A 21,404-nucleotide genomic window follows, 5' to 3' on the forward strand; every position below is an offset into this window, starting at 1 on the left:
GGGGAAGTTCAATATATATTGAATGAAAACACTTTTAAAATAGTTTAATATCCCTTGTTACGCACATTTGTAAAAAAATTAATGTGTGATATGTATAGATAAAAAGATAAAAATATACACCAAGTATTAAGGGTGGAGAGTTATCTCTGGACAGTGAGAAGATGGGCAATTTTTTACTTCTTCTTTACTGGGTTTTCTTAATATTTTACAATGAGCACTGTATGCAGTTAATAGATTTTTCCCTACAACAAATACGTCGGGCTTTTGTATATAAAACATTTATAATTTTAAAAATAAATCAAGACATAAACATTGCATTTTTCACAATTCAAAGACCAAGATAAATACATCAGTCTTTGAATTCCAAGAGACCTTGAAGCTGTGCAAATAGCGTGACTAAGCAAGCAAGTAAAAACTAAAGCGGTAACTTTAACCAAGGCAATAATGGGAAGCAAAATTATGCTATTTGTCACAAATCAAAAGTCTCTAGTCTGCCGACTTCCCAACCTCTCTCAGTGGAGTCCGGGCGCAGGTCTGATCAGCCTCTCACCAGGAGAGAAAGTGTCTGTCAGGAGCCATACGGGATCCCTGCCTGAATCCTCTTCCTGAACCTGAGACCTGAGAGGATTTGGTCCCTATCCTTAAAAACTGCAGAAAATACAATCATTTTCAGGATAAGTGTTTTGCAGACTTAAGTGACTGTTTTCCAAAGTGATCTCTAGAGACACCTTGTCTCATTTGAATGGCAGTTTCAAGAAATCGGTCTTTCAGACAACGCTGGGACCTACACAGGGAGTGACTCAGACAGTGACTAACGGGACAGCACCCAACCTCTCAGATGCTGAGGAACACAGCTGGGCTAGATGACATTCTCTGCAGAAAAGAATCAGGCTTCCTAACTTTTTTCAACTTCTTAATTTTTAGGAAAACTGAACAAGACAGGAGCAATCCAGTAGCAAAACAAAAACAAACAGAACTAAACCATGTGACAGGATAGAGATGAGAGAAATAAAACCATGGTGCTACACAACATAAGAACTAGAATGGACCTTGGACATCATCTATTTAAACTGCTGATAAGGAAACTGAGGCTTTGACTTGTTCCTTCTCAAGCTCTTGTAATTAGTCAGTGGTGAAAACAAAACTTTTTGGCACCTGATTCCACCTAATGTTCTGAACATCTTTTTCCCTGCACACAGAGGAGGGAGACTTGTGTTGCACACAGTAGGCATTCAAGCAGATACAGATGAGATTTGGAACACCTGGCACAGAGAAGACACAGACCCAGAGAGCAAAAGCAACCCGGGGCTTTTCTCAAAAGGCAGGCGGGACAGTGGATGTGTCTTCAGCTGCTCCCCATTACAATCTCCTCACTCTTAATTCGTTTTCAACGCCTCCCACATTTCACATCTTCTTGGTAATTAGGCAACAGTCCATGTTGTTGTGTGTGGCTTGGGCTCACTCCTTTTCTAGTCTTACAGACTACTATGCTTCTCCCCCCACCAATAGAAGTTACTGCTGTTTCTGCCTTCCAGAATAAACATGGGGCTCAATTCTTTTACTTTCAGGAGAACACAAGAATACTCATCAAGGGGCTGGAGTGCCTAGAATTTACATATATTTTCCTCATGTGAACACAACTGTAACTCATTTCTTATGAAGGTGAAAGTAGACTAGCCTTATTTTTTTGCCAAGAGAATATGTTGTATGCAGGAATGGAAGACATCCTGAAAAATAATCTGGACCATAGCAAACCACCTCTGACAAATGAGATAATCTATTCTTTTTCAAAGACTTCCAGAGAAGAAAATTCCCAAACATCTTCCCTCTGTGAAATTTTCTTACACCTAACCCAAACCTCTTCAGCAGCAACATAAGCCTATTTTTCTCTTACTGTCATCCCATAGAAATCAAAACTATCTGGTTATGACTCTTTTGTATTTAAACAATGGTTACCCCACAGCTATCTCTAAATAGACTTTTTTTTTTACCTTAACTTTCTGTGTGTGCTTTTTTTTTAAGATTTTATTTTTAAGCAATCTCTACACCCAATGTGGGGCTAGAACCCACAACTCTGAGATGAAGAGTCACATGCTCCACCAACTAAGCCAGCCAGGTGCCTCTAACTTTAATTTTGTTGAGATTAAATTTTTCTCTCAGAAATAATTTTCTAACTTTTTAATCATTATTGTGGTTCTTTTGCAAAGTTCCTCCAAAATATTTGTAACTATGAGGATTTTTTAGAGGAAACAAAATTAAGATTCTACCAAACACTTAGACCTAACAAAAATATATCTTAAATATTCCTATATTCTAGACCAAGATTTAGAACTTCTTTAGCTCTCTACATTTCTAAAAGAACAGTGGTACCAGCCAGGAGCAATTCCGTCCCCCCGGGAACATTTGGCATTGTCTGGTGACATCTGTAATTGTCATGACTGGTGGGGAGAGGCACAGATAGCACTGGCACGTAGTGGGGAGAATCCTGTGATGCTGTTAAACCTACAACGCACAGGACAGCCTCCAACAATAAAGAATTATAAGGTTCAAAATATCAACAGTACAAAGGTTGAGAAATACTGACTCGGAACACCACAGTACATGAAAATTTAATGAACACAGGAAAGGGGGAAAAAAGTAGAGAAATACAGAGTGGAAAGGTAATAAGGTAGTAAGAAAGATTTTTAAACGAGAAAAAGGATAATAAAGAGAAGAGCAGCCATAGTTCCTATTTTAAGTGCAACCTAGTAGTATTTCCTGCTGTGATACGTTATTTCATAAAATGACCTTGATCATAACATTTTGCCCACCTTGTAGCTAGAGCTTTACATGACTCACCAGTGATTGGCCTGGGTCTACTACAACCTACTACAATACTAGATCCTTCTCTCCAGTCTTTTACAATCTGTCCATTTCTTATAATGACTTATTTACTCATACAACAAATATTTACTGAGTACCTACTATATGCTAGGCACTAGGAATACAACAGTGTTGAGCAAAAACTCCTGCCAGGGTAGAGCCTATGGGGAGAGGGGATGGGGGAGGACAGGAACTACTGACACTCCTGATTTCCTTTTCCCAAGTGAATTGCTTTACACTTAGTTCTCCCAATAGAGATGCATCTGTTGGCACCATTCCAAGTTTCCCAAGTGATTTCAAAATCAAGACTATCCTTGTGCCAGCCATCACTGTCACTCTTGTCCAGGCTGATGACAAATGAGTACGTAACAAGCACACTTTCTAATTCACCATGATTTTTTTTAACAGTGTTTCTTGAAGCAAGACAAAGCCTTTCTGCTTCTCCCACTAAGGAAAACTTCTAAAGCATTACAGATAAACTCAGAAGGTTACAGCAGAAAGTGAAGTAAACACTGACAATATTGGGGGATCTATAATCCAAGATATAACTCAAAGGGTAGTTCGTAATAAAACCTCCAACTCAGAAAATATGAAGACGCAGATGAAGACCCATGAAAGAGCATGCTGCCACTTACTCATCTCCTACACTATGGAGGCATTCAGCACACCCCTAGGCCGGTATAGTCATCAGGCTTTAGGATCACTGGTTTTATACAGTGAGGAAAATCTCTGATCCACGAAAGGAATACTCAAGACATGATCTCTTTCCAGGGATTTAATGGATGAAGTAACAGGGTTTTGCACACACCATCCTCCCTGAGATTTTTATGTAAATCCACGGTGGATGGGGAAACCAAAGAGAAGTCTTAGCATTTACAGAGATCAGCAATATGGTGCAGGAACCTGAGCAGAGAAGAAAAGGGTATGGTTCAGAAGGATGAGAAAATGTGAGAGGAAAGAAAATGTTACTCTTCTCTTTAAAGGGAAAATTAATGGACAGCATTCTCCCCAAGGAGGACCCCTGGTAGCTGTACCCAGGGATCGAGTATGATTTCCTTAAGGAGCTCACTAGAGGTTGAGCTGCAAGGCAGAGGAAAGAGAAATCAGTGGGATTAGAGGTGGGGGTTGGATGTTTAATAGGGGGCTTTAATGAATATAGAGAAAGAAGAGACAGATGGATGCAGAATAATAGTTCCCAAACTTCATGAGCAGAATGAGTGAAGAGAAGGTGGAGGCCTCTAAGAATTCACACCCTGTGCCCTCAGTTACAAACACAGTCTAGTTGCTAACAATATTAAATTCCAAAATGACTTGTAATGTAGGAAAATAAAATAAACATCCTGCACACTTACCCAATCCGGGTAAACAGCTTCCCATGGGCATGGAGAAAACTGAGGATGAACCTTTTGTTCAGCTGCATGGGAAAAAGAGAGAGGAGAAAACAATTAAACTTTCCCCAGTTTCCTGTTACTGAACACAGTCCCTAGTGACACAATAACCTGGCCAGGGTCTAAGGGGTGGGCACTAGGGATGGGAACCAAATGAACATGCCCAAAGTCTCACACAGACCCAGGGCACATGCCCAACAGCTGCCGATCAGCGGAGCCAACATGACAGCAGGCTTGGTGAGTGGATAGCACCCTCTGCTGGCAGTGGCGCCCATGTGCAGGGAATACAGTGTTGATCACTGGCGCTCTCAGATCTAGGAGTCATTCTGCCCCACAAAAATGGAAATGAAACAATGACAAGGATAGGGAAAATAGTCTGATTCTGTAAGTCCCTAATCTTATTTATAAGCTATTTTTCTACCTACCCAAGAAAGCAGGACTCTGTAACCATGGATAGGGTAACTCAACACTAACCCATCAAATTGTACTTCTCCAGGTTTTTTTTTTTTTCTCCTTTTTTTTTTTCCCTCCAGGTTTTAAAACAAAAATTCAAGTTCTAGATCTAAAGCTGAAAATTACAGTGTATACAGGGGCCAGGTACAAAATAGGTTACTGGGGACAGTAGCACTTGATGGCTGTTCCACTCCAGTTCTGTTCTTTGTAGGCCCAGGATCATCATCTCTTTCCTTTCATTTTTCCCCCTTTAATTTTTTTTTTTAAGATTTTATTTATTTGACAGAGAGAGATCACAAGCAGGCAGAGAGGCAGGCAGAGAGAAAGGAGGAAGCAGGCTCCCTGCTGAGCAGAGAGCCCGATGCGGGGCTCGGTCCCAGGACCCTGAGATCATGACCTGAGCCTAAAGCAGAGGCTTTAACCCACTGAGCCACCCAGGTGCCCCTCATTTTTCCCCCTTTTAAAGAAAAGCTAAAAGCTAGGTTTTTATATGAAAACCTCCGGCTTTTTTAAATGTTGGCTACTAATGGGAAAAGTTAAGACTTTAGGCAAGCCAAAAACACACATTTGCCAGCCACATATGGCCCACAAACTACTAAATTTACAATTTTCAGTTCAAGGTTCCACAAAATCTACTTCTGTCAACACCAAGGGGAGAGATGACTGATCAAACCAAGGGTTGGGGGTGGGGGTGGATTCAACTCAAAGAAAATGGAGATAATCTAAAGACCAAACCTGTTGTCATATTGCCCAATCTCCTAGAATCAAAATGCTCAGGGCCCAGTAGTCAAACAGAAAGAAGAGTAAAGAATCTTCATCTCAGGAGGGTGCTCAGAGCAAGGAATAGTCCAGCACCTCTGGATCCTTTGCCCAGTAAGAAAAACTCTGCTGGTTTATCGCTCTTGCAAAAGAGAACATCGATCAAATTACAGCAGTTCCATCTATTTCATATGTAAGCTAGGTGTGGGTAAAGGAGTGTACTCACAACTCACCATAACTTCAACAACAAACTCTGCATACAAACTTTAGTTTTTATTTTTGTTTAAACAAATTATATTTAATCAGCAATACTAGATCAAGCATTGATTTATATACCTAAAAAGCTCAAGATACTTCATTGATGGTAACCTGTCTCTACAGTGAGGCAAGTCAGGGCCAGGAAAGCTGGGTTCCATGAAAAGAAGGGAAACTGCTAGAAAACAAAGGAACTGCTGTGAAATAAATTTCCAATGACCATATTACTGTTAGCGGCAAAACCTGCGCTAAAATGCAAGTCTCCAGATCCACTAGCAGAGGAAGGTGGTGTAAAACATGGACTTTCCTATCAAACCTCTGCAACTTACCTATCGTGGAATCTCAGGCAACTGATCTAACCTCCCTAGGTTTTCGTTCTACACAACGGAGATAATAGTACCTGTATGTTAATGGATTGGTGCATGGCATAAGGCAAGTAAAAACATGCTTACATGTTGTAAACACTGTTTACGGCTGTTAGCTAAACATTCTCTCCCAATGAATGATAAAGCAAGCAATAAAATGTTAACTGAAGAATCTGAGTGAAGGATATACAGAATTCCTTGGATGATTATTACAACTTTTCTACAGATATAAAATTATTTCAAAATAAAAAGGTAAAAATGTAAAAAGTAAAAATTTTTTTAAAAGGTAAAAACGTATATATTTGGGGCGCCTGGGTGGCTCAGTGGGTTTAGCCGCTGCCTTCGGCTCAGGTCATGATCTCAGGGTCCTAGGATCGAGTCCCGCATCGGGCTCTCTGCTCAGCAGGGAGCCTGCTTCCTCCTCTCTCTCTCTCTGCCTGCCTCTCTGCCTACTTGTGATCTCTCTCTGTCTAACAAATAAATAAATAAATCTTAAAAAAAAAAAACGTATATATTCTCTCTCTATTCCTATTTTAGCTTAATTATCCCTTTCCCACAGCTATCAATCATGAACTAGTTAACTCACCCATAACCAGGAGGAATGCTGGTTACATTTATATAACAGGTAGGCACAGAATGATACCAACTCACTTCATTCAAGCCAATTAACATTCCCCAAGTCCTAAGGCAGCTCAGAAATTTAAGCAACTTAAACCAGCAAATGGCAGAGTTAGACCCTGAACTCAGGTCTTGTGGTTCCAAAAAAGTGTTTCTTCTTTTGTACGGCAAGTATCACAGGAAGATAACTGATGAGATTATTCATAAAGGAAGGAATGATGAGGAAATAAGAGTAACTAAAAAGCACTTCAGTTTTACTTTTAAGTTTTCTCATGAGGAAGGAAACTCATACTGTTATGACCTATAATACCTCCTGGATTAAAATTAAGGGCACCAAGAAGCTTTTTTAATACTGTGGTTCTATCCAGGTGCCTGGGTGGCTCAGCTGGCTGGGTGTCAGACTCTTGATTTCAGCTCAGGTCATGCATGATCTCAGCGTCATCAGATCGAGTCCTGCATCAGGCTCTGTGCTCAGCATGGAGTCAGCTGGAGATTCTTTCTTTCCCTCTTCCTCTGTCCCCCCACACCCCGTCACCCCACTCAAGCTCTCTCTCTCTTCTCTAAATATATAAATAAAATCTTTTTTAAAATTACTGTGGTAGGGGCACCTGGGTGGCTCAGTGGGTTAAAGCCTCTGCGTTCGGCTCAGGTCAGGATCCCAGGGTCCTGGGATCGAGCCCTGCATCAGGCTCTCTGCTCAGCAGGAAGCCTGCTTCCTCCTCTCTCTCTGCCTGCCTCTCTGCCTACTTGTGATCTCGTCTGTCAAATAAATAAATAAAATCTTTAAAAAAAATAAAAAAATAAAAATAAAAATCTTTAAAAAAAAAAATACTGTGGTTCTACCTATACTTCCCAAATACCCTTCCCTTAGAATGGTAGATGAAGCCCATGGAACTACCTCAGTTAATACTTGTCATTATCATACTTCAACTGTATTTAGCAGAAAGTAGATTTCAATGCATTTTCAACTAGTGAGAGTGAAGGGAATCTTAGGGAACTTTTTCAAACTGTACACACATTCTCCCTGACCTTGGTTAATGAGAACCACTGTTTTATTTTTAGTCTGAAAGTCTCTGTCACCCTAAATATAGTTTCTCTTTATCGTCAATACTCAAGTCAGAAAAAAGCTAAAAATGCAGATGCATTATAGAGAGAGGTAAGGCATGTTATATTGAGGAAACAGATTTGTTACACATTGATCAAACGGGCCTAAGCAACACTGTATGTAATACTCCAGCCTAACTTTTGGAAAACAAAACTTTGGATACCAAGTCCACAGTACAAAAATCTTAGTCTGAACCTCCTCCCTCTCCAACACATCACCTTGTTTTGGCGACTTTTGGTTAACAATACACTCAGATGGGCTCTCTGCTCAGCAGGGAGCCTGCTTTCCCGTCTCTCTGTGCCTGCCTCTCTGCCTACTTGTGATCTCTCTCTCACTGTCAAATAAATAAATAAAATCTTTAAAAACAACAACAACAATACACTCAGATGGTCTCACTCAAGTACTGAAGGAAATGTTACTCTGAATGTGAGACTATCTGCCTCCGAATCTTCCTCACATATTTACACACTGTTCACCAAAAATATTTAAAAATGCTTCTTGGGTATACCCTGATAGGCAACATTAGAATTATTAAGGGGCTCTTGTCTCTTTAGTTCAAGTCCAAAATCAACTCACTATGGACTCCTGAGTCTTTTATAAACCATCTAAAAGCAATGACCCAAAGAGACATTAATGGCAGTGGCCAGGTGGGTAGGTCTCTGGACCCTCACAATAAAGTCTGTCCTGCCATTAACTTCAGAATTATGAGTGAAATGGTTTGGGCTATTCCTCAACTATAAAAGAGAATTTCCACCATTGATACCACCTACCTCAGAGCTGAAAGAATAAAATGAAATAATACAAATTAGAACATTTTGAGGAATAAAGGTTTTATGGAAGCCCTGGTAACTGTCACTCAGAACTGCCTAAATGCTTTGTGAACTATGGAGCAAGGAAGGAAAGAGAAGCTGTTCAGAGGCAGCAATACAATACAGGAGGTAAGAATTCTAAAATATACCCAATTTCAATTCCTCAACAGTTGCTCTTACTTTTGAATAGCTGTATGGAAAACTGAATTTCTTTTTTTTTTTTTAATTTTTTTTAATATTTTATTTATTTATTTGAAAGACAGAGATCGCAAGTAGGCAGAGAGACAGGCAGAGGGAAAGAGAGGGAAGCAGGCTCCCCGCTGAGCAGAGAGTCCGATGCGGGACTCGATCCCAGGACCCTGGGATCATGACCTGAGTCGAAGGCAGAGGCTTTAACCCACTGAGCCACCCAGGCGCCCTGGAAAACTGAATTTCTGAGAAGTGAATCATTTTAAAGACAGTAAGAGTACTCAGTACTGAAAGAAATTTCAGGGGCGCCTGGGTGGCTCAGTGGATTAAGCCTCTGCCTTTGGCTCAGGTCATGATCTCAGGGTCCTGGGATCAAGCCCTATACTGGGCTCTCTGCTCAGCAGGGAGCCTGCTTCCCCCTACCACCGCCTGCCTCTCTGCCTGCTTGTGATCTCTCTCTGTCAAATAAATAAATAAAATATTTAAAATAAATAAATAAAAGAAATTTCAGTGTGAATTTTCACAGTATTGTGGACAGCATAAATTATCATTCTCTTAATTTATCCATCTGGAACACCTCTATAGATATGCCAAGTATTTAAAACAAAACAAAACTAAACAAAAAAACTAAGTAATTTTTTTTTAAGATTCTACTTATTTATTAGAGAGATGGAGAGAGACCACACGTAGGCAGAGAAGCAGGCAGAGGGAGAGGGAGAAGCAGGTTCTCTGCTGAGCAGGGTGCCTGATTCGAGGCTCAATCCCAGGACCCTGGGATCATGACCTGAGCCGAAGGTAGGCGCTTAACCAACTGAGCCTTCCCGATGCCCCAAAACCTCATAATGTTTTAAAAGGGAGGGCTCTATCCTCTTATATAGGAGCCAACATAGGTGGAAACCCAAATTCCAATGGTACCTGTTAGCAAATGTTCAGGACTTTCAGAGCATGCAATTAAAGCCCATTTGCCATCTCCCTAAAGCACTGAGCTCACAGGGTGCAGGTAAATGTGAGCACAGAGGTGATGCTGAACACTTTCATCCCTGTGCTCCTCCCATCCCAGGCACAATCAAGAACAAACCGACAAGACAGGGTCCCCACTGCTAAAGAACTTGCAGTCTAAGAACAAAAGACAAATAATATCCCAACTTACCAACTCCCCATTTATGCTCCAAATTCTAAGACAAGGCCTGTTGGCTAGGAAGGTGTCAGGCGGCACTCTATTTCCCTTATTTTATTATCCCTCGACAAGGGAAGTTTTTGGAGAATCCAAGATCTAAGGAGATTATAAAGAAAGTGAAGAAGGGAGTCCTGGTACACAAATGTGGAAACCTATCAGTAAGTTAGTATAGGAACAATCATTCTAGTAAAGGTAAAAATTATTCATGGTTGGAGGCGCCCGGGTGGCTCAGTCGGTTAGTCTGCCTTTGGCTCAAGTCCTGATCTTGGGGTCCTAGGATACAGCCCTGCATCAGGCTCTAGCCACAACAAGGAGTCAGCTTCTCTCTCTGCCTCCCCCCACCCCTGCTTGTGTGTGAGTGCATGTGTGCTCTTTCTCTGTCTCAAATAAATAAATAAATAAATAAATAAATAAGATTATTCATTAGACATTCAGTATTCCTCCTTCCAGGATACACATAAAGAAAGAAGTACACGGGTGCCTTGGTGGCTCAGTGGGTTAAAGTCTCTGCCTTCACTCAGGTCACGATCTCAGGGTCCTAGGATTGAGCCCCACATCCAGCTCTCTGCTCAGCAGGGAGCTTGCTTCCCCTTCCTCTCTCTCTGCCCGCCTCTCTGTCTACGTGTGATCTCTGTCTGTCAAATAAATAAATAAAATCTTTAAAAAAGAAAGAAAGAAAGAAGTATAGGCAAGCCAAGTAGTATGACTCAAATGCCTCATAGGAAGACAGAGCAAATCAAAATCAATCCTTCCATTTCTTACTTGGACCAAACCAAGGTTGAGGTAGAGTAGGGACAATGATTACTTCTCACCTTTAGTTTCTCCACCCCTGAACTGTTCTGGGCAAAATGACAGCTCAATTAGTTCTAATTAAGCCCAAGTTCCATGTAGAGATGTCCTACTTAGAGAGCTGGATCTGAGCCATGTGAACTCAAGTGTAAAACGTGCCTCTTAAAACCACCTCTTCCAAGAAATGCACCCCTTGAAACAACAGCTCTCATCCTCACACTGCAGGTTAGTGCTGCCTCTACAACCTTTTATGTTAAAGCCATTTATATGCTATTACTTTCTTATCTCTCTTTAAAGCCAACATCCCGGAGGGAAATTAGGCTAAATGTCAAATGAGCAGTCGGGTCCAGAAAACCTAGCCAACAAGCAGAGGGACAGCAGAACTTAGAGTACCCAGCTGGCTCTCAGGAGGGAAACTAGCACTAGGTCTGAGGAAAAGAAGGAACCCTGCTCTATCTCTTCAATGAGGTGGCGGAGCGGTTTGGTGGCAGCAATCTTGTGACAGATGCAGAGATGCAGATCTTTGTGAAAACCCTAGTGGCAAAGACCATCACCCTCGAGGCCAAGCCCAGTGACAACACTGAAAATGTCAAAAATCCAAGCCAAAATCCAAGACGAGAAGGGCATCACGCATGACCAGCAACATCTCATTTTTGCAGACATATAGCTGGACAATGGCCACACTCTCAGACCACAATATCCAGAGATATTGTGCATACTGTACTTGGTGCTTCACCTTCGATCTGGCATCACCCAGCCTTCCCTCCACCAGCTGGCCCAGAAACCCAACCGTGACAAGATCATCTGCCCTGAGTGTTCTGCTCACTTGCACCCCCGTATTGTCATCTGCAGTAAGAAATGTGGCCTCACCAACAACCAGTGCCCCAAGAAGGTCAAATAAGGCTCCTCCTTTGCCCACACGGAGGCCTCCTGCCAGAACCTCAAGGCCCCAGGGGCTCAATAAACTTTCCTTTTCATTAAAAAAAAAAAGGAAAATCAGGAACCCTGAGTGACTATCCTGCATTTATTGCTTGTTGTTTACTGAGCAAAGGGATGAGTACAGAATGATATGAACAAAGACTATTGGTCTTAGAATTAAAGACCTGGGTTCAAATTCTGATTGTGCCATTTATTTACTATATCACTAACAGAAGTCACATCGACTTTCTTTTTTTTTTTTTTTTTTTTAAAGATTTTATTTATTTATTTGACAGAGAGAAATCACAAGTAGATGGAGAGGCAGGCAGAGAGAGAGAGAGAGAGAGGGAAGCAGGATCCCTGCCGAGCAGAGAGCCTGATGTGGGACTCGATCCCAGGACGCCGAGATCATGACCTGAGCCGAAGGCAGCAGCCTAACCCACTGAGCCACCCAGGCGCCCTCACATCGACTTTCTAAACCTATTTCTTCAACTATAAAATGAGAAGGGTGAGTGAGATCAATATTGGTAATTCTATAACCCTGAGTGTGTATGCATCACAATAAGACCTGTAAAAAAGGGACGCCTGGGTGGCTCAGTTGGTTAAGCGGCTGCCTTCGGCTCAGGTCATGATCCCAGCGTTCTGGGATCGAGTCCCGCATCGGGCTCCTTGCTCGGCAGGGAGCCTGCTTCTCCCCCTCTGCCTCTAGCCTGCCACTCTGTCTGCCTGTGCTTGCGCTCTGTATCTCTCTCTCTAACAAATAAATAAAAAATCTTAAAAAAAAAAAAAAAAAAGACCTGTAAAAAAACAGGTTCCCCTGTCCTACAGGACCAGAATCTTCAGGGTGGGGGAAGGTGACTGCAAATCAGCATTTTCAAAAGGTCTCCAGGTAATTCTGAAAGACAATCAGATTTAGGAACCACTGAGCTAGATCAGGGGTCAGCAAACTACAGCCCAAGGGTCAATAGGTAGCATGCCACCTATTTCTATATGGCCCAGGAGATAAGAATGTTTGTTTTTATTAATATTTTATTTATTTATTTGAGAGAGACAGAAACAGTGAGAGAGAGCACAAGTGGGAAGGAGGAGGAGAAGCAGACTCTCCGCTGAGCAGTGAACCCAATGCAGGACTTGATCCTAGAACCCTGAGATCATGACCCGAGCCAAAGGTCAAACACTTAACCCACTGAGCCACACAGGCACCCCTGTTTTTTACATTGTTTTAATGGCTGGAAAAAACTCAAAAAGAATATTTCATGACACAGAGAAATTGTATGGAATGTAAATTCCAGCATCCACAAATAAAATTCTATTGAAACACAGCCACCCTCATTTCTTTACATCTTGTTTGTGGCTACCCCTACAAAGGCAAGGTGAGTAGCCTCAGTAGAATGTGTGTCCCAAAAGCCTAAAATATTTACTCTCTGGCCCTTTACACAAAAAGTTTGCTGATCTCTTGGCTAGATTTATAACACTAGGGTCTAAAAAATTTTTCTACCTGCACAACACTTCAGGGCTACCATACACATCTACTGGAAACAGCAATGACTCTCACAAGCTGACAGGTAAAGAAGGGTAGGGGTGGCTGGGTGGCTCAGTGGGTTAAGCTTCTGCCTTCAGCTCAGGTCATGATCTCAGGGTCCTGGGATCGAGCCCCACATTGGGCTCTCTGCTCAGCAGGGAGCCTGCTTCCCCCTCTCTCTCTCTCCCTCCCTCTCTGCCTACTTGTGATGTGTTAAATAAATAAAATCTTTAAAAAAAAAAAAAAAAAAGAAGGGTAATGAGGAGGAGGGGAATCACCCATCCACAGCATTCCTTCCAATTCTAAAAAGCCTACAAAAGTATGATTCTAACTAAAGCTAACTTTTCTTGTCAGCTTTTGAGTAAGCACCATCCTTTTCTATGATAGCACCAAAAAACAAAACAAAACAAACAAACAAACAAAAAACCCAGCAAATGCTGAAAGAGTGCTGTTCTCAAAGCTTTTGAACTCAAAAGCCCCGAAGGCTACAAAGAAATATAAACGGGGCTCTCCAGGTTTCCACCTTCAATGCCATTATGGGGCTAAGTGACCAAGTAGAAACAGAACATACTCAAAACCAATAAAGTTTTTACTTAGGCCAGAGGGCCCCTGGACACTACCCAAAACATCCGTAATCGAGGAAAAGTGCCAGATTAAGGTTTATGAATCCATATGCTGTGGTCTGACAATCTGTAACAGCCAGTTCAGAAGTGCCACCAGCCTGACATCTCAAGGTATACAGAGAAAGAGAGAAAGTTCAGCCAAAGGGCAGCACTGTTGCTCTGACTGGGCTACTTTCTGAATGACTCTTCCTTCTGACTCATCTCTCACAGCGCCTGGGAACTCTCATGCCCATCCACCTGAAAAGTAGGTGAGCTGGGACACCCTATGTCTGCACTGCACAAAGTGAGAGAGAAGAGGAAATGGCTGAAGCTCCCACGTGGTGATCAGGTGGGTAACCAGAAAACAGTTCTCCAAAAGCACATACACAAGCTCAAACCCATCCTATAAATGAGTGGGTCGACGGAGTGTGAGGGTGCTGAAGTCATTTGTTCACTCAGCAAAAACTAACTGTCCACCTTTTACATACAGGACACTGAGTGAACCAAGAACAAAGGCAGAGATGATCCTTGCTCTACGGGTGACGTCATAATAAAGTACCGTAATTAGAGACATACAGGATGCTCTATTCCACTGCAGGGGCATTAGAGGATCTCAGAGGAAGAGATCCTTGAGTTGAAACCTGAAGGCTGAGTAAATAGTTGGATTTGGATCAGGCAGAGGGTATTGCCTATGTGTCACAAGTAAATGAATAGAATGTGTGGTGGTCCCAAAAGTGTTATGTGGTAGACTGGCATAAGCAGGTGAGTGATTCTCCAAGAGGGAGGCTGGAGAAACAGGTGAGTCAAGTTGTACTCTTTAGTTAAAAAGTTTGATCTTAATCAAACTACTGAGAAATGCTGAACAGGGAAGTGACATGAGCAAACCTCCATTTTTGAAAGGACATTCTAACTACTGTTTAGAAATTAAAGAGTTGTTTTTGGGTACGGGGGGAGTTGGTCAGGGTCAAATGTGTGGAAGCCAGGAGACCAATTAAGAAGCTACTGTATGGGGCTGCTGGGTGGCTCAGTGGGTTAAGCCTCTCCCTTTGGCTCAGGTCATGATCTCGGGGTCCTGGGATCATGCCCCGCATCGGGCTCTCTGCTCGGGAGGAAGCCTGCTTTCGCCTCTCTCTCTGCCTGCCTCTCTGCCTACTTGAGATCTCTCTATGTCAAATAAACAGATAAAGTCTTAAAAAAAAAAAAAGAAGAAGAAGCAGCAGCTACTGTAATCACCCAATGGCAATGAAGACAGAGAAGAGAGGGAAGATACAGTCATTCTACACTCAGACAATCATGATCCCTGTCCCTAATTCCCAGAGGTTCTAGTTCTAAATAACTCCATCTACAGAGACCAGCAGTGACCCAGAACCAAGTATGAGTCTTTAGAAAAAGTCCCAAACCAAATGAAACAGTGATTTCATTTTTAGAGATACTTTGGATATTCTTATTTCCTTTCAATAATTTTAAACGTCCTACCTAGCATGGTGGTTGGTACTTAGTACATATTCGATAAGTGACTGAAGAACATATAGAACACACAGATTTTATAGTGATTAAATAGAATATCCAGGTGCTACACACAAAACCCTCAAGAAAAACAGTGCAGTATTACTAGTAATCTGTAGGAAGTAACATACTCATCACTATTTATGAGAATTTAAATCTATTTCTTTTTTGGAGGATAATTTGACAAAACCCAGACAAAGGTATTCCAAGACAGACAGAGTTCTATCAGGAATTAAGCACTCTGATCCTGAGTAACAGCAGTTCCCACTGCTACATTCTGGCCCAAGAGACTGGACAAAAAGAGACCACAGTTAACATCAAAACAAAAGATAAAATCCAGGGCATCAGGCTGGCTCAATTGGTGGAGCATCTAACTCTCGATCTCAGGGGTCTGAGTTCAAGCACCAAGTTAGATAGGCATAGAAATTACTTAAAAGTAAAATCTTTAGTGGTGCCTGGGTGGCTCAGTAGGTTAAAGCCTCTGCTTTTGGCTCAGGTCATGATCCCAGGGTCCTGGGACTGAGCTCCACATCGGGGTCTCTGGTCAGCGGGGAGCCTGCTTCCCCCTCTCTGTCTCTGCCTATTTGTGATCTCTGTCTGTCAAATAAATAAATAATCTCTTTAAAAATAAATAAATACATGAATAAAACCTTAAAAAGGGGGGGGGGGAGCCAAAGTCCTTACTATAAGCTATAAAAGGTCTATCCAATACTCACTCTCTACCCCTGTAGCCTCCTATCCCTTGAATGTGCCAAGCATCCTGCCAGTTTTATGTTCCAGTCCAAGGGTTCCTAAACTTTATAGCACAATGGGATGGTATACAAATCTTTTTAAAATACAGATGCCTGGCCTCCATTCCCAAACACTGATTTAATCTGCAGGGTGTGACCCCTGGGGGTGAGACCTGAGCACTGGGATTTTTAAAAGCTCCCCAGGTTTCTGGTCACAGGTTTGAGAACCACTACTGCAGTTTACCCTGTTTTGATAGCATTTATCACCAATTTTTACACAAACACATATACACACACCATGACAGCAAGGACCTTGTTATATTTTGTTCACAACAGTGGGCTCATAGGAGGTAACCAATAAATACTTGGTGAGCAAATGGCCTTTCTAGTCTAGCCTTCGGCTGCTCCTCCTTTCCCCACCCTTGCTGATATGGCCTATATACTTCAGTAACAAAGAATTACTCATGGTGCCTGAAATTCACCATGTTCCTTCTCCTGCCATGCCTTTCTAAATCTAATAAAGTCCTACTTTTCCTTGCTTTCCCAACCCTCTCTACCCCCAGGCTGAGCCTGATACCATATCCTGCAGGCTTAGAGAATACTTCATATACCTTTCTGATACTGTGTATCATAGTGCGTCCTACATATACACATCTGTCTTTAGACTAGCTCTGTCCCTAGAACTTTACCCATGGTGACAGAAACGTTCCTTATCTTCACAGACCAATAAAGAAGCCACCAACCACATGTGGTATTTGAAAGGTGGCCAGTGTGACTGAGGAACTAAATTTTTAATTGTATTTCATTTTAATTAATGTAAATAGCCAATATGGTTACCACACCGGTCACCACAGCTCTACACTGTGATGTACTTTAGTTAATGTTTCATTTCTATAACCCAGGACACAGGAATCATCAACAGTGATAGAGTGGTAGATGGAGGGATGGATGGATGGAAGAAAGTAGGTTCTAAAGATTATAATACCCATATGTTTACAATTTCTGGCTTGACATACAGTAGGAGCAAAGGACATACTCTGAAGCACAAACAAGGCTCAGCCAATGAGAACAAAGAACTGGAGAACTTATCCAGTATTCTACTCTCTTCTACCCAACTTACAATCTACACAGTGTTGGGGAGTGTGACCTAACACCTTACTGAGTTGTACCTTTTGGAAGCTTGGGGACAGCCCCCACTGAGGACAGGTTGAATTTACCAAGCTGGCTCTGTGCTTTAGGAGATAAAAGTACCCCAGGCTACTCAAACACAATTCAGATAATAAGAATTCAAGTTTTTCCACCTGAACAAAACAAGTATGACACACCCAAGCAACTTAATAATAAAAGTCTAAACTTCTAGAGAAACCTGTGTGTAAGGCACTATTCAAAGCACCTTGTCTGTTAACTCATTTAACCTTACAACAATCCTGTGAGTTCAGTAATACTATAATTTCTATATTACAGATGAGAAAATGGAGCAACAGAGAAGTTAAGTGACTTGTCCAAGGTTAACCCAGGCAGCCTGGCTCCAGAGTCTGAGCTCTTAATCTTTCACCTTTAAAGAAGGGAATCTTTTTGGCAGAACCAAGACAGCTACTGAGGATGTTTATAAAGGCCAAAAGCTAAAGCAACCCCAAGCAAAAACCGGCCAATGGTTCCAGTTATCATTCACTGAGAGACCACTAGTTCAAACCAACTGAGAAGTCTTACAGATTAAGAGAAGTAGATACTTCCAGTTCATATCATATCTTGCAAATCAGTGGAAGTACTTAACAAATGTACCCTAGGATAATGCCAATAGGAAGATAGAAAAGTGAGTAAAACCTTGCTTTCCATAAGTGAAATAGCAGTAATAGAACCAGTAAAATAAACACTAACATTTTTTCTAAATCCACAAACTGCCTGGTTAATAGCGAAAGAGTTCTTCAAGAGTCAAAGAGTATATGTACATTCACACACCATCATCAAGGACTGTGTATAATCCAGAAAAAAATACCTGAAAACATACCCTCCTGCCTACCTACCTACCACAATACAGGAAAACCCCTGAATCTCTCAGGAAAGGGAGGAGCAAGAACTAATCTAAGAACCCAAAGGAGAACAAAGCTTCAGTTTAAGAAAGATGTGGTCACAAAGAAGGTTTCACAAACCACTGTGCTGTGGGTACCAAAAAGCAAATAATCAGCATACAGAGAGCTCTGGCAACCTCATACAAACTTCAGATTTAAGCAGGGCACCAAATAAGGGAAGGATTCTGGTGCATCAACTCCTAGGAAAAGTGTTTCAAGTTAAAAATGGTTATTCAGGTTTGGATGCAAACTTCTGTATCTGTTCTTTATCAACAGAGACACCCCTACCTCACTGGCAGCTGGCAGCAAAAAGAGAAGAAAACTGTAAGAATAAAAAATGGGTTACACACAGACAACATGACCTGGTACAGCGTGGCGTTTACCCGGACACCAAAGACAAGACTATAAACACGCCAGCGCAGAACTTCTGGGATTCCACATCCCAACTGATTCCAAGTGTCTCCAGAAGCTAGTGGGCCATGATGTCACACACTCCCCAGCCCCCCACAGCCAGTCATAGCCAGATAGTTCAACATTAAGGCCAAAAACCACAGCACTTTTGGTGAGAGACTCAGTTTTGCTGTGACTGAAGGCAAGGCCTGCTTCCATCTAGTTTTTTGTCAGTCGTGTCTTTTCTGTACTTGTTCCCAGACCCAAAATACCTAGTTCAAAAGACAGGGCAAACACCTTTAAATCTCTCATCTTTGATCCAATTCTCCTTTCTTCTCTCAACAATGAGAAATCAATCTTAGGCATACCAAAGAGTATTAGCAAGGGAAAACATGAACATTAACTTCTTCCTAATTTATTTACAATGCTCTATCCCTGTCACTATAACTATTAAACATATAGGGAAAATTGGACTTCAGAGTTAAAAGAAACAATAAAAGTAACATGAGTCAAAACCCAATTAAACTCTGCTGGTTCCACATGAATGCTTGTAGTTTGTGACAACTTATCAAACTGTATGGCTTTGATATGTATGCTTTTCTGTACATATATTATTTTTTAATAAAAGGGTTTTTTTAAATTACCACAATCTTTTCTGCCGTTCCACCAAAAGCCTTTATTCCATAGCCAATAATCTTTGGGACTCCATCTTAGTGCAGAATGTCAAATGCCAGATCTGTTGATGGGGTAGACTATAGCCCTATTTTACAGATGCAGAAACAAGGAAAGAGATTAAGAAATATGTCCATGGAAATAAAAAAAACAATTTAGGAATGCATTCCAGAAGATGTAAATCCTAGTCTCCATCAGCCACAAGGGACAGCTTATTGGAAACACCAAGGGCATCTATTAGTGCCTTATTCAACCTCTTGATATGTGCCACGTTGAAGTATTTTTTAAAAGTCATACTGTTTGGGGCGCCTGGGTGGCTCAGTGGGTTGAGCCGCTGCCTTCGGCTCAGGTCATGATCTCAGGGTCCTGGGATCGTGTCCCACATCGGGCTCTCTGCTCTGCAGGGAGCCTGCTTCTTCCTCTCCCTCTCTCTGCCTGCCTGTCTGCCTGCTTGTGATCTCTGTCTGTCAAATAAATAAATAAAATCTTTAAAAAAAAAAAAAAGTCATGCTGTTTTACAGATCTGTCCAGAAGTCCAAAGGAAAATCTGCCAAAAAAAAATTCCTCAGTGAGAATGTCAACTGACTTACACAGTTTGCCTTACAAATTAGGACCCAGTATCTCAGAGATCTGTGGCATAAGTCAGCTCAGAATCTTATTAAAGTTTTAGCATCCTCACCAAGAAACATCCCAGAAAAACATAAATTCACTGAGGGTATCATCCCATCTCCTCCTTCCCATGTGCTTCAGTAGCTGCAGTCCTACTGAGCGTGTGCAGGGCAAGAAGAGAACTTATTGCCAATGGTTACAACACAAAGCATAACTTACTCCTAAGCCAAACTGCCCTTGGCTCAGAAAGCTTCCAGAATGATGGAAGGCATGACTTTAGGATGACTCAAATTTTGCTAATGCATAAAATAAAGCAGAGAAGAACTATCTGAAGGATCTACATCTAAGCTTGGGCCAAATCAAAAGCCCAAAGTATCTACTTTGTGATGAATCTTCAGCTCCAGCTGACTGATTAAACAGCATCAATTTGGACATATGTACCATGGCCTAAGATATTCTAATTACAGACTCTTGGCTAGGAATCCTAGGAGCAACCACTTGTAGTTTCTACAAGTTGTAGTTTCTAACCACACCGTATTTTTATCTATGTTATTCCTTCTGCCAGAAAAGCTGGCTACCCCCATCTACCTAAAGAACCTCTTTCGGGGCACCTCGGTGGCTCAGTGGGTTAAGCCACTGCCTTCGGCTCAGGTCACGATCTCACATTTCTGGGATGGAGCCCTGCATCGGGCTCTCTGCTTAGCAGAGAGCCTGCTTCCCTCTCTCTCTCTCTCTGTCTCTCTCTGCCTGCCTGTCTACTTGTGATCTCTCTCTCTCTCTCTCTCTCTCTGCCAAATAAATAAATAAATAAATCTTTAAAAAAAAAAAAAAAGAACCTCTTTCATCCTTCACAAGTAAGGACAGATCACCTTTCTAGGTAGTTTTCCCTATTCATCATGAATTAATTCTTTCTCCTCTGTATTATCCCTATACATATAGGGTACATATTTCTACTACCCCATCTGTAACACTTTACTGCAAGTATTTACTTACATATTTGCTTTTCCCACTAGACCATATCTTTGCGAGAAAAGATCAATATCTTTCACCTTTTTGTGTGCAGTGCCTAGAACAATGATTAACACATAAAGGTACTCACTATATTTACGGAAAGGACCTCAACGGGGACAGGGAAAACCTTGATCCCCTCAGAGAGGAACAGCTGACCTAAGAGGTTTTACAACTGAATAAGCAAGAGAAAAAGAGTAAAATGTCCATAAAAAACTGTTATTTCGGGCATGCCTGGGTGGCTCGGTGGTTTAAAGCCTCTGCCTTCAGCTCAGATCATGATCCCAGGGTCCTGGGGTCAAGCCCTGCATCGGGTTCTCTGTTCAGTGGGGAGCCTGCTTCCCAACCTCCCTCTCTCTGCCCGCCTCTCTGCCTACTTGTGATCTCTGTCAAATAAATAAATAAAATCTTTAAAAAAAAAAAACACTTATACTATACTGCAGCATAGAATAAATTGAAAACGAGAAAGAGGAACAAAAGAGAAAAAAAATCAGAGGTCACTAGTAGTAAGGTCATGACACAAACTACATGTCAGAAAGTCCTTCACATTTATTAAAGGAAGTTACAAGTTTGACACTAACCTCTGGGACAATTAAGACAGAAGTACT

The 21,404-nt window shown here is 41.6% G+C and overlaps 2 protein-coding genes across 4 annotated transcripts in view; one reads left to right on the top strand and one right to left on the bottom strand.

Annotated features, from left to right (window-relative positions):
• SMG6 (SMG6 nonsense mediated mRNA decay factor) overlaps positions 1–21,404 on the bottom strand; it is a 248,758-nt gene that overhangs the window by 190,473 nt on the left and 36,881 nt on the right. For all 3 annotated transcript variants that reach the window (XM_059379054.1, XM_059379056.1, XM_059379055.1), the window contains exon 9: positions 4,215–4,276. In XM_059379054.1, the coding sequence (XP_059235037.1) occupies positions 4,215–4,276 (62 nt within the window). The remainder of the gene's footprint in view (positions 1–4,214; positions 4,277–21,404) is intronic.
• LOC132003531 (ubiquitin-ribosomal protein eL40 fusion protein-like) lies at positions 11,283–11,670 on the top strand. Its single transcript, XM_059379058.1, has 2 exons — positions 11,283–11,394; positions 11,489–11,670. Exons 1-2 carry the CDS (start codon positions 11,283–11,285, stop codon positions 11,668–11,670), a joined length of 294 nt encoding a protein of 97 aa, XP_059235041.1.

Source organism: Mustela nigripes, chromosome 16, assembly GCF_022355385.1.
Source record: "Mustela nigripes isolate SB6536 chromosome 16, MUSNIG.SB6536, whole genome shotgun sequence".
NCBI classification, from domain to species: Eukaryota; Metazoa; Chordata; class Mammalia; order Carnivora; family Mustelidae; genus Mustela; species Mustela nigripes.